The sequence below is a fragment of the Desmodus rotundus genome, chromosome 4, assembly GCF_022682495.2.
Source record: "Desmodus rotundus isolate HL8 chromosome 4, HLdesRot8A.1, whole genome shotgun sequence".
Classification (NCBI taxonomy): Eukaryota; Metazoa; Chordata; class Mammalia; order Chiroptera; family Phyllostomidae; genus Desmodus; species Desmodus rotundus.
Window position 1 is genome coordinate 31,951,234 of NC_071390.1, and position 20,176 is coordinate 31,971,409.

The 20,176-nt window shown below is 42.8% G+C and overlaps 1 protein-coding gene across 3 annotated transcripts in view; it reads right to left on the bottom strand.

Annotated features, from left to right (window-relative positions):
- The window catches only part of PAPSS2 (3'-phosphoadenosine 5'-phosphosulfate synthase 2), a 75,802-nt gene extending 58,144 nt beyond the window's left edge, over positions 1 to 17,658 (bottom strand). The window contains exon 1 of one of the 3 annotated variants that reach the window (XM_045197734.3): positions 17,578 to 17,658. In XM_045197734.3, the coding sequence (XP_045053669.2) occupies positions 17,578 to 17,643 (66 nt within the window). In that variant the 5' untranslated portion in view covers positions 17,644 to 17,658. Of the gene's footprint in view, positions 1 to 15,664; positions 15,685 to 16,688; positions 17,065 to 17,577 lie in introns of those variants that run through there. The other 2 variants (XM_053922876.2, XM_045197736.3) reach the window with 2 other exon arrangements.
- Positions 17,659 to 20,176: the final 2,518 nt, after the last annotated feature.

Genomic DNA, 20,176 nt, shown 5'->3' on the forward strand with positions numbered 1-20,176 from the left:
TCCATTTTTAGTTTTCTGAGGAAATTCCATACTGTTTTCCACAGTAGCTGCATCAGTCTGCATTCCCACCAACAATGTACTAGGATTCCCTTTTCTCCGCATCCTCTCCAACATTTGTTTGTGGATTTGTTTATGTTGGCCACTCTGACTGGTGTGAAATGGTACCTCATTGTGGTTTTAATTTGCATCTCTCTGATGGCTAGTGATGCTGAGTATCTTTTCATATGTCTCTGGGCCCTCTGTATGTCTTCCTTAGAGAAGTGTCTGTTCAAGTCCTTTGCCCATTTTTTAACTGGATTGTCTTCCTGGAGTGGAGTCGTGTGAGTTCTTTATATATTTTGGAGATCAGACCCTTGTCTGAGGTATCATTGGCAAATGTTTTCCCATACTGTTGGTTCTCTTTTCATTTTAATGCTGTTTTCTTTAGCCATGCAGAAGCTTTATTTTAATTTTTTTAAAAGATATTTTGACATGTAATGTACGAAGTGTTTTTATATTCAACTGTATTTTTTTTGTTGTGTCTGAGTTTGTGTGATACTTAGAAAGGTCTCCCCAATTTTGAGATTATAAATGATCCATGTTTTCTTCTTGTAGTTTTGTTGTGGTTTTTTTTTACAGCTTAACTCTTTTCTCCATCAAATCTCTTCTTTTCAAAATCAATTATTAAAATGCTTATCTTTGCCCTGGCCAGTATGGCTCAGTTGGTTGGAGCATCATCCTATAAACCAAAAGGTCACAGGTTTGATTCCAGGTCGGGGCATATACTTAGGTTGTGGGTTGACCCCCTAGGCTGGGATGCTTACATGTTTCTCTCCTGCATCAATGTTTCTCTCTCTCCCTCCCTTCCTCTTGCTCTAAAGTCAATAAGCACATCCTTGGGTGAGAATTTAAAAAAATGGTTCTCTTTATTCGTGAGGCTAAGCTTTTTTTAAAAGATGACTTTCTTAACTCTGTAATCACAGATTTTTTTTTATCTCCATCCTTTGGCATGTACACACCTAGATATGGCTTTAGACATAGAGTGGTTCAAAGTACCATCCACATGTGTGCACATAATATGAATATTGTATAGTTAATGTTGTCATCCTATAGAGATAGTGGATGGCTTTTCAGTAGTAACTTGATAAAGGGATTTTACTCTACAAAATTTTGAAATTAAATTGTCAGGAAGATGAAGATGGTCCAGAAGAGGCACACATTGCTTCTTTGGGAAGGCAATTCACTTGGCAGTTCTCTGTCTGGTTCTGCACAGGTTGGTGAGAGGGCTTGGCAGGGATTCTTTTTTCTCATCTACGCCGGTTACTAGACTCCAAGCCATTTTCTCTCTGACATTTTTGGTCCCTCCTTATCCTGACTTGCTGTAGGTGAAATTTATTTTCCATCCTAACAGTTGCATAGGAGAATTATAGGAAAAGAAAAAAATTTCATTTATTTTAGATTTAATGTATACAGCCACATAGTTTTCAAAATAGGTATAACCACTTTAAAACAAGATAGAAGGAGCCCTGGCTGGTATAGGCTCAGTGGATTGAGTGCAGGCTGTGAACCAAAGAGTCACTGGTTCAATTCCCAGTCGGGGCACATGCCTGGGTTGCAGGCCAGGTCCCCAGTGGGGGCCACGTGAGAGGCAATACACATTGATGTTTCACTCCCTTCCTCCCCCTATCTAAAAATAAGTAAATAAAACCTTTAAAAATAAAATAAGATAGAAGGAAAAAGAAAGTAAAAGAAGGTTGCTGTCCTAAAGAAACCAATGGTAAATCAGCAAACCTGCTGTTAATGTAAGAACTGTCATCGGCTTGAGTCATCTAATCTTTTCAAGCCTAAATATCATCATTAAATGTCTCTTTTGCTTTTACTATATTAATAATGAATAATCTCTGTGAATATAAGACAACATATTATTTTTATAACCTAGTGAGATAAAGTTAATCAAAACCTATAATCAGAAATTTATTATATATAATCAGAAATCTATTAGCTTGGGTAGAAAAGATATAATTAATTTGATTCACTCTAAGTAATTTTAGATGATAGGTATGAAATATATAAATCAGCATTTCTGCCTGTGAAGTATTTACATATTTTCCTCAGAAATACTAGAACTACACCAACAATTTATAAGGAAAAGAAAGGCCCACTTTTGGAGGGCTCTTCCAATGCAGGTTCTTAATACTCAGCTCCATCAATGGGACAAGGGAATCCTTTTAGATCTGTTCCCACTGGAACAGATCAGGTTCAGTAGTGACATCCAGAGACTTACATTATCAAGAATCATAAGCTACTTTAAAAAACTGGGCCACTCTCTTGACTGTGATTTGGAATGGGGCAAATCTCCAGGAATAAATAGTCATCACAGCCAAGAACAGCTGACTAAGAAGGAATGATCTCCAGATTTTTCCAGGAAGCTGTCTGCTCATTAGGTAATGGTAAAACAGAACAAGAATGGCAAGCTTTAAAACATTCCAGCTGGAATATTAATATTCCATGAGGAATGCAGCAATTACTGAAGTCTGCATTAACTGGTAAATGGCCTAACACTTTTTTGGAGGAAAAAACCTGAAAAGAGCAAACAGCATCCAGAAGAGAGGAAACCCTGTCTGTTACTAGCTAGCTGGAAGCCTTGGCCACAGCACAGTGCACACAGTTCATACGGGAAGGAATTAGGCTGGGCCACAGTTCTCAAGCCACGCTGATTTGAGGCATGTCCTAGACAGCTTTTAAAGAGCACAACACACACCAGTTCAATCAGATTCTCTGGGAATGGGATGTAGGCATCAACATGTTGTGAAATTTAGCAATGTTGAGAAAAACTAGGCTCGATAATCTCTAGGGTCCCACTAAGACCTCAGTAAATTAAGGGAAGCATTCAGAACTTGTGTGATGTGTGGAATACAAGAAAGCATAAAACCCACACAAGTGAAAAGCAAATCTTAACTAGAGACCCACAACACACAGATATTAGCAGTGAATGATATTCTCAAATGAACCTTGGCTTCCCTACACATGAGTAATAAATACGCTTGATTAATGAAAACAACAATAAAACCATGCATGGAACAGAGTAACAGGAAAGGTATTATGTCGTTAATCTCTGGTGGCATTTTTACTTGTTATCCTATTCCAAATTTATGAAATGTATACCTATCAAGCTCTGAAAATTCAAAGATGAGAATCTCTAACACAAACTACAAATCAAAGAGTGTAAAAGCTGGAGTCTTTCTCACCTCAAAATATCAAGAGTGACTATGGCAAAAGCCAAGAGAATTATTTTATGAGGATATATACACTCCTAATTTATGGAAGAAAGATAAATGCTAATTCATGACAGCCAGAACCAACAGTGCAACCTGAGAAGGAACTGTAGGTCAATTCCTATAAGTGACTGATTTGAATGGGGATTTAAAAAAATAAAACAAAATCCCTCCCTCACGTGAGCTGCTATCTTGAATTTTAGCCAACAGGGCATGAGCTCTTAATCCGCAGATATTAGACATGGGCCTTGTGTGGGTTGGGAGGAGTCTGTGAATCCTCTGAAAGTGCATGTAAACACTGTGTGTGCATGTGTGTGGGTGTGCCGTGCATGTAGCACTGTGTGTGTGTGCAGGGGTGCACCCATGCACAGAGGTTTCTTACCCCTTTGTAGTCAAAAACCTCTTCGGGAGCCTGTGGACCCCTTCTCAGAAAAAAAATTTTTAATGCATAAAATAAAGCACAAGGGACTGTAAAGAACAACAACCAAATTACAGTTATCAAAATAGTTTTTAAAAATTATAGCACAGGAATAAATATGCTGTTTTATCAATATATTAAATAACAGGGTCTAGCAACTTAGGTAGACAGCTATAATAACTACCTTAATTTTACAATAATAAAGAGCACAGATAGTTTTGTGATGCCAACAACAAGTGACATAAAAATATCTGTGATTTCTATTGGTGACATAGTCACAACTACTGCTAATCCTACTGTGGTTTGTTTAGGTTGATCATGAAAGAAAGTGATACATTTCTTACAGGTTATAAAAATATTTTCCTCACCCATGTTCACAACCGTACTGAGCTCTCTGGGCTCTGGATGAAGAACCTCTGACCTGTGTCTTTATCCATCATGAAAGCATTTGTTTATGAGCCTCCAGGAAAGCACGCAGCGGGCGTTTCGTGGACTGGTTTCTGTAAGGCCCTGTGGACACAGACCCTTGGATGGTCACAAAATAACTTAATGTTTCTTAATGTTCTGCATCGTTCCTGAAAACGTACAGTGACTTACAAGAGTCATACACTATAGCAAAAGCTTGTGAATTAGAAGTAGAGAAAAATAAAAGAGAAAACAATATAGGGGCATAAAGTGAAATGGCATCGAGCATGAAGCTGGTGTGATAAATGGAAAGAAAGCTGCAAAATTTGCTTTTGAGCATTCTGGCAGGCATCTTGGAGGAGAAAACCTGGGCCGTCTAAGATTTCACAGTTTACAAACTATTTTACTAAACAAATAAAGACAAACTCAGAAAAGTATAATCCTTTGGCTCAAAGCCCAGCTAGAAATTGCTCCCATGGATTTTTTTAAAGACTTTATTTATTTAATTTTAGAGAGAGGAAAAGGGAAGGAGAAACAGGGAGACAAACATCAATGTGTGGTTGCCTCTCATGTGCCCCCTATAGGGGACTTGGCCCACAACCCAGGAATGTTCCCTGACTGGGAATCGAACCAGCAACCCTTTGGTTTGCAGGCCAGTGCTCAATCTACTGAGCCACACCAGCCAGGGCTCCCATGGGCCTTTATAAAAGAATATCATGTTTTGTAATTATTGAAAATAACCTCAATAATATCATTACAGGAGATACAACAATGAGTTCCATAGAACTTTTTTAAAAATGCATTTTATAAACAAAACAACGGTCATACACCAAACACAGTTGAGTGGGAGTTCATGAGGTAAAACTAGGTACTCAGCTCTCTGAATTCAAATGTGAGTGACGTGCAGACAGGAAAGTCACCCAAGTAACTCAGAAATGACCCCTGGGCCCCCACTGTCAATAGCAGGAGGTGGCAAAGTTTTCATAAAGGGTCAGATAGTAAATATTTTCAACTTTTTAGCCCATCAGGTCTGTCACAGACACTCGGCTGTCAAAGCAGCCATGGACATGTGGAAATGAAGGGACATCGCTGTGTTCCAATAAGTCTTATTTATAGATACTGAAATTTGAATTTTATATACTTTTCACAAGGCATGAAATATAATTCTTTCTTTAATTTTTTAAAGCCCAACTATTTAAAAAATGTAAAAACCATTATTTAGCTTACAGGCCATGCCAAAACTGTCAGGGGGCTGAATTGGGCTCCCAGCGCTCCATTTCACTGCTGGTCTACAGGATCAGGTTCCACTCAGACACCTCCTTGACTCTGGTGTCATTCTCTTTCCTCAAGCTCTCTATACACCAACTTTTAGGGTAATTACTGTTTCTACATTTCAGATGCAACTATGTACAAGGCCAACCAGGATGAGACCATGAGGCAGACATGGCTTCAGAGTTTTTTGTTCCATGGAAATAAGGAGGTGATCAGGATGAATGAGCAGCAAAGAAATGGTTTAGTTCCCAGTTTCCTCATTAAAATAAATGTGCACTCACCAAAAAAAAAAAAGAGAGAGAGAAAAATTTGAATGTAGAGTTTTTTCTATTTCAAAGCTCAAGTGTTCGTTTTTGGAAGCATATAAAAATATGTGTAATTAACGGAATCACTTAATTCGTGTGTTACAGCATTTGCAGTACTAGGTCTCCCAATGTCAATGAAGCCATGTTGTGCTTTGCAGCACACAGTTAACGTGGTAGAATCCCAGTAAGAAACTCTTCACTCCAAACACCATTCAGATGTCCCTTATTTTCTGTCTGTTCCGAGACAAAACACAGAGCTAAGCCACTGAAATCAGCAAACTTGGGTTGCCTCTGCTATTATTACCTTCGTTCCCAAGAAGGCCCTAGAAAATTTACCTCATCTCTTTACTTTACTGTCCTCATCTATGATTTTTGATACTTGTAACTACCTATACTGGGGAGCTGCTAAGAAGAATTTATGAATAAGCTTGGATGAGCACGATGAAAGAAAGGTATTGTGCACACCCAAAGGAACTGAGCAATTATAATTCACGGAGGTGGCAATTACCCTCAAAGGAACACATACATATCAAATCGAGTGTCCTAGAAAAGTGTAACTACCTTCAGAAGATGCTCCAAACCTCACGATTCTAGGGTCAACACAGGTCTTAGGCACCCTTCCGAATGCTAGCCCTGTAAGTGGTCCAGTGGAGGCTGCATTTTGTTACCTCTGTGTATTTTCTTACACTTTTGCCATTGGTCCCACAAATGAGGCTATATATGACAGAGGCTTCTTGAATCTTGAAACATAAAAATTCTGTGCTGAGCTGTGGAAATGCCAATGAAACCTCTAGTAAGTACATCCAGAGAACAGGAGCTTGTGGGTCTTTGAGAACTTGTAACTCATGAATGCTCCACTGTGCAGTGCTTACATAATGAACAAGGCAAGGTCTAGAGTTACATGTAAGTCACTGCAATTATTTCTAAGGACACTTATTCTTGAGTGTATGCATTCACCCACAAGAACACTGAAGCTTTGTATTGCTAAGGTGAAATGTTGGGCTCTACTCCAAACACTACTGTTCCTAAAACTGGCCACAGAGCCTCATCCAAACTAACATTTACGGCCTTTTAACAGCATTTGCTAAAACCCACATCTTCCAAAGATTATACAACATTCCAAAAAGCCCCTGAAGAAAATTACTTGCAAAGCAACCACATCATCTTTTTAGATTCTTCACTGCATTAATCTGCATCCACAAAGAAAAATTTAAATGTATATTTAAGTGATGAGAATAATCTTCATTCTGGTAGTCTTCATATCAGTTATATATGTTACATTAACAGAAGAAAAAGAAGAATGGTTGAAAACATGGCATTCATACTTAAGAGGTAGTCACTTCCAAATCTGCCCCTAATGGTTATGCATCCTAAGGCGAGTTATTTAACCCTCATAAGCCTTACAGTCCCCAACTACAAAATAGGGATAAGAACATCAACTACTACGTAGGTTATTATGAGGATGAGATTAGACACTGGCTGGAAGTCCCTGAATAAATGCTTGTTTCTTTCCCCTGTCTAGGGAACCCAGCTGGACCAACAAGGTACCTTCCTGAGTGCCGAGGCAGACTTATAATGTCATCAAGAATATCACGGTGTGATGTTTAAAAGGCTTATTACATAACAGCCTCAACACTGAGAAGAGAATAGAAGAAACCAGGTATTTATGATGACCCAGATTTTTTCCATTCAATAATGTGGCTAACTGTGCCGAGACATCATTTCCTGTTGACATGGTTTTGTTTCCAAGGTGTCTTGCACTGTGAAGACGTGGAATCTGGGATTTGATTTCTATATTGTCCCCAGTCCTCCCTTCATTTAAATAATGTAACCCCTCTCCAGTAAAGGACTTCAACCTCACGCCCTACATTTACACCCAGCTGGTGCTCCTACCCTTACACCGTGGTCTCCTCAGAACTGGAATCCAGGCCTTCAAGGCACCTAAGACTGAGACTATGGCCCAGGATAGTGGAAAAGGTGGACCGCCTGACCTACGATGGCAGAAGCAGGCGATTCGCCGTGATGTTTCTTCCAAAGTGCACGGAAGGTGCCTCTTACAATCTCACACTTTCTAGGCACTCCTCATTGGTTGCTAAGGAAAGGCAGGCATTATTTGGTGGTCGACATCCTTAAGCCTTGTCTTCCAATTGGGTCAAATTTTTATTGTATGAAAAGTACATGGGTGGCCCAGTTTCCCTTTATCAGCTACAACTCACAGTTACACTTGGCTCTAGTATTAGCAGCTTTAGTGGAAACAAATCATTCCAATCACTGACTTGGTTGTAAGGCTAAGCAATAAAAACTATCACCCATACTTTTTGAGTCTGAGAACAAAAAATATTTATTTTCCAATTACATATTTTATGTCACCATAAGGAATGAAATGTGTGTGATGGTGAGGGTAATGGGCATTTCCCAGTGTAGGCCATTTACTCTTTTTTAAAAAGTCCTGGGGAAAGTCTCTAAATAGAATTCATTATTACTATCTTGAGATATATTAGCAGTGGGCAGCTGCCAAAATATTTTACAAATGAAGCGGTAATACTTTACTAGTTACCTAATCCAGCTGTGTTTGCTACTTGGCGTTAAATCTCACTCCCTCCATGAAATAAACAACTTATTAACTACAGAGGAGCTGATAAGATTTTAGCTTCTCCTGTGGGTAACTCTCTAAAGACATTTCAGTTAAATGAGTTTCCTTCCCAGCTCATAAACTTGCTTCACGAGAGGGTGAGGACTAAATGAGTGAACGCACAGGAACCCCTGGAACGGTGCCTGCCACTTCATAAGCACTCAGTGCTGCTGATAAACAAGTCACGACAGAGTAGGAATTTTCTAACACAACATTCTCCAAAAGCCGAAACTCGTGAGAAATATGCAAATTCCATAGTTGCAATGTTAATGTGTAGGTTTTATTAGCTCTCTTCTTACTCATACGGTCAACTTAAACACAATGGAAGAAATCACATTTTTAAAATTTGTAGTAACTACTCAAAACATTGTATTAGTGACCCAATGGGCCAAGAACAGTAATTACTCATATAATTTAGGAAAAGACTCTCTATTGGGACTCGGCAATTTTGGTAGATTTACCTGGCAAGATCACATAGTTACTGTCACCGACTTCATGGTACTTCATGAACTTAGGAAACAATGGAAATGGATGAATTTAGGGATAAAACTGGGGATTCTGAGACCTATAGCAAAGACTGAGAGGCTTTATTTACTTACTTACTTTATTTTTTAAATAATGTATTTAAATAAATTTTTTAGATTTTTTAAATTAATTTTTAGAAAGAGGGGACGGGAGGGAGGAAGAGAGGGAGAGAGACATCGATGTGTGAAAGTAACATCAATCAGTTGCCCCCAACCAGGGACCTGGCCCGCAACCCAGGCACGTGCCCTGACGAGGAATGGAACCGGCCACCGTTCAGTTTGTGTGACAACACGCTACCCACAGAGCCACACCAGTCAGGGCAGAGCTGAGAGGCTTTAATGTGTCACTGAACTTGGTCTAACTTTCAGCTAACACAGTTTTTATCTGTGCTATTGATACTCCACATTCTGTAATCACTGGCATCTTTTTTTTTTTTTGATAAAATGATTAAATGGTTCAAGAAGGCTTAAGGAAGAATGAGTGAGGCTAGGGATGGGGTTTGAATTTTCTTAAAGAGAAACAGGCTAGCCAATCACACAATATTTCAAAATGGTAAAGATACATTTTTCAAACACTGTTCTTTGACCTGTATATTCTATCTCCAGAATGTCAAAACAAAATGCTAAAGCTAAATCAGGGTGTAATCATGACTCACTGATAAACAGCCTGGAAGCGGGCGTTTTTAGGGGCGGGGGTTGTTGGTGGGGTTTGTTTTTTTTTTTTGGTATGAGAAATATTTCCCAGTTAAAAAAAAATAAAAGAAAAAGAGGAAACAAAGCTGTAGTAGATGCAGTAAAACGGCCAGGGCCTCTTTCTGAGGGCATGTGACGAAGAGGAAAGTGCTGAGAGAGCAGTTACGCATGGGAGTTCTTGCTCAGCGGTTGTATCACCAACCCGTGGCCAGAAAGGTGGCCGTGAGCTTTAGCAAAGCTCTTAAATGCTGAGTATCAACTGTAACACGAAGGGCTTGAAGATGAGCTCTTAATTTTTCTTCCACATATTAAATGCTAAAAATACACTTTTAAAGCGGGAACAGTGTGAATACCAAGTAAGTAATGTAAAATTTTAACTTAGTGGGTTAAAAATACATAAAAAGTCAGTTGGAAATTTTATTGCTGGGCCCAAGGGCACTGTAAGACTGACTGGGCAGAAGATTCAAAGAATATCAAGGTTTTGGGTGGAGTGTTACAATTAGCAAAAGTAAATGCTGCGTTTAAAATAGACTTAAAGGCAGAGTTTGAAAGAACTAAAAAACCATAATTAAAAAATATAAGGCTTTAGTAGCTACAGTTGATTATGGCAGGCACAGTTCCTGGTTGGGCGATTCAATGGACAGACATTGAGTAGGTGAAGCGAACACACACAGAAGTGAGATGTGACAGGAACTCAAAAGGGAAAGGATTTTAGAGACTTTAGGAAAACAAAGTAATACACAATGGGACCACCAGCAGGGGACCAAAAAGTTAATGCAGGATTGTAGCAGTAGAAAAAATATGCAAATAAAAATCATCACCAATGTCTTGAGTTGCTGATTTTGCTAGAAGTTGAGAAGGCATGAATCACCCATAAACAGTGGCTGGGGAAAGGTGTAGATGAATGAGGTAATGGGGATACATTTCAGACTTCACTGTAGGCAGTTTAACTTGCTACAAAGTCTGCAAATGATTTTTAAAGCACACATGGGCATAAACTAAAAAGAAAAAAGTAATTGTAGTAATATTAGTGTAGTAATATTAGAGTGGATGTAGAAGCTTAGCGGATAAAAAACTATTTCTAATAACAAAACATATAAAGCAAATGTTAACCAGATAATAAAAGCAAATATTAACCTAGCATAGAAATGATTTTTAATGATGCAGGTTTTGATATGCAACTGTCTTAGAAAAGCTTTATAATAGGTATAGGCTATATACACTTTTATTGCCAGAATTTAATATTTGGTGCTCAAAAGATTGAGCTTGCTGTGTTTATGTTACAGTCATGTTTCCATGGCGCCAGTTATAGCACAATCAACTTGAGGGGTAAGTCTGAAATGCAGAATGAGTTGCTGATAAGATTTTAAAGGAAGTCACACCAGCCAACTGATGGAAGTCACTTTACACACCATGTGCTATCAGAGGCAAGTTGTATTTCAAGTTTTAATACAGTGGCTCTTTTGCAGAGAGAAAAACATTTCCATCTTGTGCACCAATTTATTCTAAATTAAAAAATTCCTTGGTGATCAAAAAGGCAGAAGAGAAGAAAAGAAAGATCAAATTTTAACAAATACCATGTTTTACGATCAACCAATTAACCTTCATGAAAAGCTTTATTTAATCTTTATCAGAAGAGAAGCAAAGGAAGCTTAGATGCCAGTGTGAATCTGAGAAAGGGATTGCTCCTGCATCTGCTGCTGAGCTTGGGGAGAGGGGGGCCAAAGGCCTTCGGAGACTCTGCAAGCAGGGGGCACCGGGGGTGTTTTTGACCTCAAATAGACGCCAGAGGAGAGGAGGCATTAGATTCCCCACAGCCCACACAGCCCCTACAAGTCCCAGCACGGTCTCAGAGGTCAGCCGTAGGCTGGGAGTGTGGAGGGGGTTTCAAGCCTCACTGGGTTCCTCCCAAGTGTCGCAGTAACCCTGGGGTCTCCAAGGAAAGCATGGAGGAAGCAAGAAGAGGTGCTGAAACTGGAGGGGACTTTCAGACAGGACTGCACTTATCCTGGACCAACACTAAGGCCAAGACAGGACAGGACAGTAAACATCTCTCAGGGTGCCTGCACAGGCAGAGGCTACCAGGACAAGGTGAGCATCCCCCCTCCAGGCCTCAGCAACTTGGGGGGGGGATTAAATTAAATAATTAAATGTATGTGACTTAAGTGTACTTGTTCTTAAAGTGCTCCCTTAATAAGAACGATACAGGTGTGATATGAAACATTAATGGTAGATAGAAATTGAGAGGAGGCAGAAATTTTTGTTTCCAGCAATGATGGTCTAGGTTATACATACCCATCCTTCCATGAAAACAAAGAAAAAATGGCTAGTTATAATATAGTGTCATCTCATTCAAAAGTCAAAAAGCTGACAAGACAGTAAGAAACTACCAGGCCAAAATCTGCAGAAAAGCGGGAGCCTAAGAGGTAAGCAAGCAGGGAGGCACTTTTATCCTGAAGGGGGCAGATCTGAACTAATTTTTGACGGGCCTCACCAGGGAGGCGAAGCAAATCAGGGCCCAAAACCCACCCAAGTGGGGTGAATAAAAGGCCTTCCTTACATTAAGCTGAGGCTCTGAAGAGTCACACCCTAAAAATAAGAGTGAACCAGTGACCCCACCTCCCACTCTGAGAGGCTGCAAGGACAGTTGCCTTGGCATGGAAGGTATACGTAGGGAGGTGGGGTCCCTGAGATGTTGTACTCACAGGCTGGCCCTTGTGTGCAAAACTGCAACTCAAATTTACATCACCTGGGTGGTCTAAAAAACTCTGAGTGGTACATTTAGGTTAAAGGGGTCCTAGACTGGTAATGCCGCCAGGCACCTGGCAAAAACAAAAGCAAATCTTTAGTGGGGGAAAAGGCCATTCAACCTAAGCTTCAAAGAATCCCTGAAAGTAATTTTTCAGGGGCAATGACCAAGACCCAGGCAAAAATAAGCAAGCCCACAAGAATAGACAGAAAAGAGGGGAGAGGGAGGAATCAAAGAAAATTCTAGATTCTAAAAGCAAATTCATTTTCTAATGAATTCTGTAGCCATTTGTGCAACAAATATTTATTGAGCACCTACCCTGTGCCAGGCTCTATGCCAGGTTGTGGGCTTATATGCCATGTCGGTTGTCATGTGAACAAATCACGCAGGGGATGAAAGGTTAGTTCAACTGCCATTATATTTATGTTTATTTACCTTCAGTTTCTGTGTTTTCTTTAGACTTTCAAACACAAGGACTGATGAGTGTCCATTACTATTTAATGACAGATTTTGAAATAAACAATACCCTCCAAGGACTGAGGCTGACATCATTGATTCCTTTCCCAGACCCTAAAGGTTCCACGTTTAAGCCTAATTATCCCCTAAGCAAACCGCAGAGCCACGTGCCTTAACAGAATAGTGATGAAAGGCAAAGAGAACTGTATCAGAGACATAAATCTCAGAGTTAAGTACATTTATCTTTAACTGTAAAAGTCCAAACAGATGACCTTAAAATAATAACATGAATCAGACATTAATTTTAAGGTAGCTATGGAAACACCTGGAGGCACAGGGAGGGTGGAAAGAGTTTAGTCCAAAATTTACTTAAACATATAGATTGCCTTTCTTGGACGAGGTGATTGCCTGTTTTGGCCAAACTCTGGCTGATATTTGGGTTACTCTGGTGCATTTACATTAATGATCAACCTTTATCTTCTAACTTTTCACAGTAAGGATTCAAATAGTCAACCTATCCACACCTGCCTTTGTTTGCTGATGTTATACGTTATGTAAATATTACGGTGGTTGCCATTACTGAGCCTTCAGAATGGTATGACTTGTGCTGCTTCTCCATGTTTGCCAAACCACAACCGTCCGGTGTACTAATAATAACCATTGCTACTTTGGGCCTGGAACTGTGCAAAACACATTTTAGGAGTTTACTCCTCCCAGGTGTGAGGGGTAAGTCACTGTTACCCCACTTTGTGCTCCCAGTTGGACAGACCTGGACTCAAATCCTGCCCTGCTTTTGTCACTTCTCCTCCCTCAGACATGGGGCTCAGTGTTCTGGGTGGAGGCTGCTGTGGGTGAAATGAAATGCAGTGTGGCGGAGTCCTGGCCTCTGGGAAGTTACTTGTTTCTTCTTTCTTGAAACGGTTACTCATCATGAAATTCATGTCTTGCTTTCGGCAGCATCTTCAAATAGGTAGACAATCTCTTACATTTATGAAGAGTTGAACACTTTCAATAACCCTTCCCTCCTTCCCAACCACTGGCTGTTTGATCCTTTGGAAAAGACTTTAATACCTTAGTTGACATTTTAGATTTGTTGTGTTCAGGACATAATGTAACTGTCAGCCTTGAAAAAATGCTAATCCAGGAAGTTATGCAAGAAGAAAGGACCAGGACTTTGCCTTTCTTCCCAGTCCTCTGGAGGCAACGCCTCCACCCTTCTCCTAGGTGTCTTCGTGCGTGCGTGCGTGCGTGTGTGTGTGTGTGTGTGTGTGTGTGTGTGTGTGTAAGGGGTGTGGGGGGTGGCTAGTGTTGGAGGTAGCTCATGGGAAGGATGTGACATCTAGGTGTCCTGGGTTACCACGATAAAGATGCCTAGCACAGAAGGAATGTGCCACCTTCCCTTACAAAAGAACATTTCATTTATTTTCCTTCAGGCTTTTGAGAAAAGCATCCTACTTTCTCTTATTTAAACCAAAACTACCATACTTACTCTTCTTACAGTGGTCTGGATTGAAAGGATTCATCAGTGTGGTGAAAAATCCTGGGAAAGATGTATTTGCCCCAGTATACCCCCGGCACAAGCAGGGACTCAACAAATATTTGAAGTCACGGCAGTAATTGTAGTGTGTCCTCTCTTGGCAATGCAGAAAGAAACCAGTGCAATGATTCCTCCCTTCGGGGGTAGTTTCCTATTTGACAGATTTACTTGTCAAATAATTGACTAGTTGAGAGGTCCCACAGGTGGATAGCTTTTGTTTTGTCCTGCAAGGTTTTAAAGTACATGTTGAATGAACATTTAAAGCTTCAGAGATTTCATATACATTTTCATCTGGTTTGCTCTATCCAGTAGTATCTCTCTGGCCCTTTCGGGAACTTGTGCTGATGCCTGGATTATAACTGTGTGGGCTAAACAAAAGTTCAGAAATCCTGTTAGCTATATAGCAGGTGTTAATTTAATCCTATAAAGAATGTGTTAATTTGATGCTATAACAAACATACCCCAAACACTACCCGCCCCCCCCCCAAAAAAAACTAGAAGGTTCAAAATGTGTAAATACAAAACCCAAAGCCTCTGGCCCTCCAATTTCTCACTCTCTGAGAACTGACTGGGTAATTCCCATGATCAGCTCTTAAAGCCCTCTTCTCAAGCCCTCCTCCTATTCCTGGTTCTTGCTAACTAGGGGCATGAAGGGAAAAGACCCCCTGCCCTTTCAATACTAATGCTTGAAAAAAGCCCCCTAGAACTGGGAAGGAATTCTTTCCTTTTAAATTTTTTTAAATTGTTGTCCTATTACAGTTGTCCCAATTTCCCCCCATTGTTCTCCCCTGCCCCCGCCCTGTTCCCACCGTCTATACCCACCCTTCGGTCCACGTTCATGGGTCATTTATACTTGTTCTTTAACTAGGCCTGGGAAGGAATTCTTGACGCAAGCAACAAGGAAGCATTAAAACCCTGACGATATAAAAATCTACTAAATGCCACAGTAGCTTGTTATTTAGAAGATACTCTTTAGAATTTTACAGAAATTAATCAAATTAAATAGACATAAAGTGCAAGTGATTTTCACTTGACAATATATTACAGTACTGAGAGTCTCCCCTCTTTAAAATCATTCCTATAAAACACAGGTAAATCCTGACCATTCTCCCTTTTCAAACTGATGCTAGCTCCCCACTGGACCCTCCTTTGTCGGTCCTGTGTGGTCCCCCGAAACCACAGAGCCCCCACACCCTCTCCCTTGCTGCTGAAGCCCATGCTAGCCCCTGCGTGGCCCCTTCACTCTCCTTCCCCAATTCTTGCTTTTTCATCTCTCCCTTGGCCCACCACAAATAGACCTTAAAGATTTTCAGTAATAAGCGCTATATAATAATAATAATACTGTTACACGTTACTAATATATTGCATTAATAATACATTAGTACTACCTATACTAATAAACATGCACTGGTCACCTACCATGCGCCAAGCACAAGTCTAACTACTTAAGAGAGGTGCACGCGTTGAGTAACCACCATAAACACCTGAGGCTTGCAGCGCAGTGAAGGTGAGTGCTGAGCAGCCAGGTCTGCCGGTTGGGTGGTAACAAGGCTTGCAGACCACCTCCGTGGTCCAGATGCCGTCTACGAGGTTCCTTCCAACGCTTAAGACTCTCCGATCACTGCTAGCGTACTTAAGGATGCGAAACTTATAGAAGCCTCTATGGCTAAGTGGATAAGGAACTTCTGTCTTTGACAAGCCCGCTATTTCCCACAAAGGGGATGGCTCAGATTAATTCTGCATAAAGCCGAACCTCCTCAAAACAATCCCCTCATCTTACTCCCCAGCGAGGAGTCTCCCAAGACTGACGTTGAGGTGCCACCGCATGCCAACGGGGAACTGAAATAAGCTAAGGGTTAAATCCTGCCAGGGTAGAAAAGCAATTTCCTCCAGTAAGTCCTGATAACCGCAGTTTCCTCCATGAAAGTCTGTCATTAAAGTCCACCGCGAGGAGGTTAATGGACAAAACCCCAATGACTGTCGCTGACGTGTACCCCGCGCCCAGACCTGGCAGAGCCGGAGTCAGCCGGACCCGCCACCCACTCGGACCTCGGACCGAAGAAAAGGCGGGTCTGGAAAAGCTCTAGGGGAAGAAAGGACATTTCCTCTTTGTGGCCCTTCCTTTTGCTCGGGAACTACTCTGAGAGCCCGGGGGTCTAGCCCGGGATGACCACAGCAAGCAGGGCACCTTCCTAGAAGCGCGAGGCGGAGGCGGACCGCGGCCGAGGGCTGCCCGGGGAATCCCTGCCGAGCCTCGCCCCCGGCTCGCGCCCTCCTCCTCCTCTTCCTCTTCCTCCTCCTCTTCCTCCTCCCCCCGCCCCCGGCGCCCGCGCCTCCGAGCCTCGGCCGCTCGCCGCCCCCGGGACGGTGGGATCTCCGCGCCCCGGGAGGTCCGGCGCCCCCCGGCCGGCCGGGAGGGGAAGGCGGGCGACTGGCAGCCTACCGTCTTCTGCTTCTTGACCCCCGACATGCTGCCGGCGGCGGCGGCTGGAACTCGGAGCCGGCTCCCGGGGTCGAGGCGCTGGGGCGCGCGGGGCGGCGGCGGCGGCGGGCGGACTCCGACTCCCGAGACGGAGGTGTGCAGGGCTCCGCAGACACGTCGCACTTCCCTGGACCGGCCCCCTCCTCCTACGCCTCCTCCCGCAGCGCTCCTCTCCGCCCAGTCGGCTCCGCCGCGGCGCCCAGCCCAAGGGACCCGGCCGCCGCCTGGGCGGGGTCCGGCCCGGCTCTTGTGGGTGGGAGCGGCTCGGTCCGCTGCGGTCGGAGGCGGGACCCCGCAAGCCCGCAGGGCAGGCCCGCGGGCTCTGCGCGCAACCCGGCGTCAAATTCGGCCTCTCCCTGCCCACTTCCAGCTGTTCCCAGAGCATCCCCCACCTCCCACTCCACCCCCGCACCTCTCCAGGGAAGTCTTCCTGACTCTGGGACCTGAGAGGCTATTTGGTTGAGGACGAGGAGGCCCGACGCCGCCAGACTTGCTGGCGTGGTCCCCAGCGGGCACCGATGCCCAGCTTGCCTTCGTTCGCAGCACTAACAGCGACGGTCAACCTTAACTGATCCTCACGCTGCGCTCTCCCGAGCTTTGCCTTTAGTCTCGGGTGCCGACGCGCCGGGCACTGAGTCCTACATTCTCATTTTACAGCAATTGAGGCTTTCAGACTTTCTCAAGGCGACATTCCAAGTGAGGGGAGTCAAAGCCAGGCTGCCAGCCTGGACAGTCCAGGCTTTGTACACCAGCATCGTCCATAGGATGGTGATAAAATCATTAGGCGCGTTGCTTGCCCGTGCATTATGTGTGGGCCAGGCATGGTGCTAAGGGGGTTATATGTACTCACTCCTTTGGAGCTCACAGTTTCTTCCTGTGTTACAGGTGGGCCAGCTGAGGCACTGCTCCTTTTCATGAGGTCAAGTAAGCAAGGCCAGCCCAGAAGGTGGTCAGTGGTAGCCCAGCAACTTGTTTCAGTCCATCCCCCAAAGTAGTCCTACAGTATATTTCTCTGTGGTCGGCAATAGGCAATCTGTGGGAAAGAGTAAAAGGAGGCCCAAGGAGAGAAGTCTTAAGGCTAGATCCCAGATCCCAGGGCTCAGAGTACAGCTTGAGACAACTCTCTTAAAGAACCCAAATGTCAGGGACAAGCGGAGGTATGGAGGAGAGAAGCTGTGATTATTGACGGGCACCTTGCGGGCAATAACAATCTCACAGGGCTTAGTAGCCTAACCCCTTGCACAATGCCACAACACAACGGAGCAATAGGAGGGTGGGAGGAAAAGCACCGTGAAGGTGCACAAGAGCCACACTGCTCATTCCAACTTTGGTCTTCTGGGAAAGGGCTGAGAAGTTACACTCTAAAGGGGTGACGGATGGAACTTTTCTTTCTTTCCTAATTGTGTTTCTGGATGACTGCCAGCTTTAGAGACAGACCCACGGAGGTCGAAGTATTCATTGACTGCCCTTCTCCATGGAAAGATGGGAAAGAAAAATAAATCGGGAGTCAAAATCTTAAAAGGGAGCCTACATGTTTTTACAGTGTTGAAATGTTGGTATATTTATTTTTCTTACTCATTTTGAATAAGCTGCCACTGCTCCCTTCAGCGATGAGCAGCTAGAGGGCAAATACTGGGTTTGAATTTCTGTACTGCACACAAACTAGTACATTTTCAATTTACGTGGTTTAAACAGTAATATCCCATTCTAATTTCAGTGGAAAGAAAACCCTTTTGTATCAGTTTCAACCATATCTTGGACCCTGCCAGAGCATGCCCTAAGAGAAAAGTGCAGATGGAGAAATAGCAATTTGCATAATTGTATTTTTTTCATATTGCCTTTAAAAAACACTCAGGTTCTTGAAACAGGAGGAAGTCAAAGGCACATCCCTAGGGCCACTTCCCTGTATTTTCTAGACGGGCAGTGGCACATGGGTGCTGAGGGAAGGAGGTAATCTGAACTAGATGGGCAAAGCTGAGACTCCATCCCAGGCCAGCTGACCCCCCAAACGCTCTGTGCCTGGCATCACTCAGCCTCTAGGTCAACTGTTTCAAGACCCCATGATAATTGTAAGTGAGACTGTGTATCTTGTTTTAGATGTGATTAATTCTCAAATAGTACTTTGGAACAGATACTCGTTTACTCCTTCCAAAGGCTTGGGAAATAGAAGGCCTGTGCTCCCTGGGACCCAAGCTGCGGGTTGTTTAGATCCTTCAAACGTCACACGTCATAGGTTTAGCCGTAATGCAGCACGGCAACTCTGAAAAGTAAAACAATCATTCTCTTTTACTCTCCCAGGGCTTTTCTCTTAGAGGGAATGTTTCGAATTCTTTTTCATCTCACGACCCTAAGAGAGGACATTCCTTCTGAAAAGATAGGAGCCACTAGCAGCTTAACTTTTGGAGTTTACCATTCCAGCCCTTCAGAAGTGGGGGAAGACTCATTCCGGGGAAAGGAGGAAGGGCCGAGGGTCGTCCTTTCGCATGGACACACTCTCCATGTTTTCCTCACTAGTGTTCCCTCCAAGACGCCCCTGTAAAACACTGTGGCCTGCGCTCATTGTTCCAACTCATAATCCTGGAGACTACTCACACCATTTGCATATGGTTTTCTTTTTTTAATTTTTCTTTTTTTATTTCCAGAAACTGACTGGGCTTTAATAATTAACTGAATGTGGTAGTGATTATAATGTGGTCCTTTTACAGTTTAGAAAAGATGGAATCAGTCACCTCACTCAAGTAAACAAGGGAAATTAATATACAAAGAATGTCAGTGTTGGTGAGATGTTTATGCCACAGGTTCTCCCACCCACTTGGGTGGGGGGAGGTCATCGCATTTTAGGGGACCTCGCTTGGAGGCACTGTCCCTGGATGACCATTTCAAAGAAATACAGCTACATTACCCTCTAGTGGCTACGTTGCATAGAGACTTAATGGTTAAAACCCCGTGTACAAAAATAAGTTCACTCAGTTCCCTTGGGTCAGGAAGCCCTTACAGAAAGTCCGCGAGGATCCGAACACTCTTTCCAGGCACAGGACTACCAACACCAGTGAGATACGGTCTGTGTTTTCAAGAAACTCACGATCTAGTAGTGGAGACAGACTCTGTCCCCCTACCCTCACCCCAATTATTTTAATACAGTACATGACTTGGACAGGGAAAAGTGACATTTTATTGTGGGGGTTCCAACAACCACTCTGGTAAGGCATCGTCAATGGTTTCCAGTTCGGGATTTTATAAAGTGGGGTTAAAGATTAAGAGCACTTAAATAATCTGAGAGGAGAGTCAAGATTTTTACATACCCCTGCCCCATCTTTGTCCGTTCTCTTGCCTATACGTAATTCAACAGCACAGTTTTTAGGAGCTTATAGTTCCAAAAGATCCATCGGTTTCCATAGAAAGCACAACTCTTATTTTTCCCCGCTCATACGCTATGTACTTAAGTCACA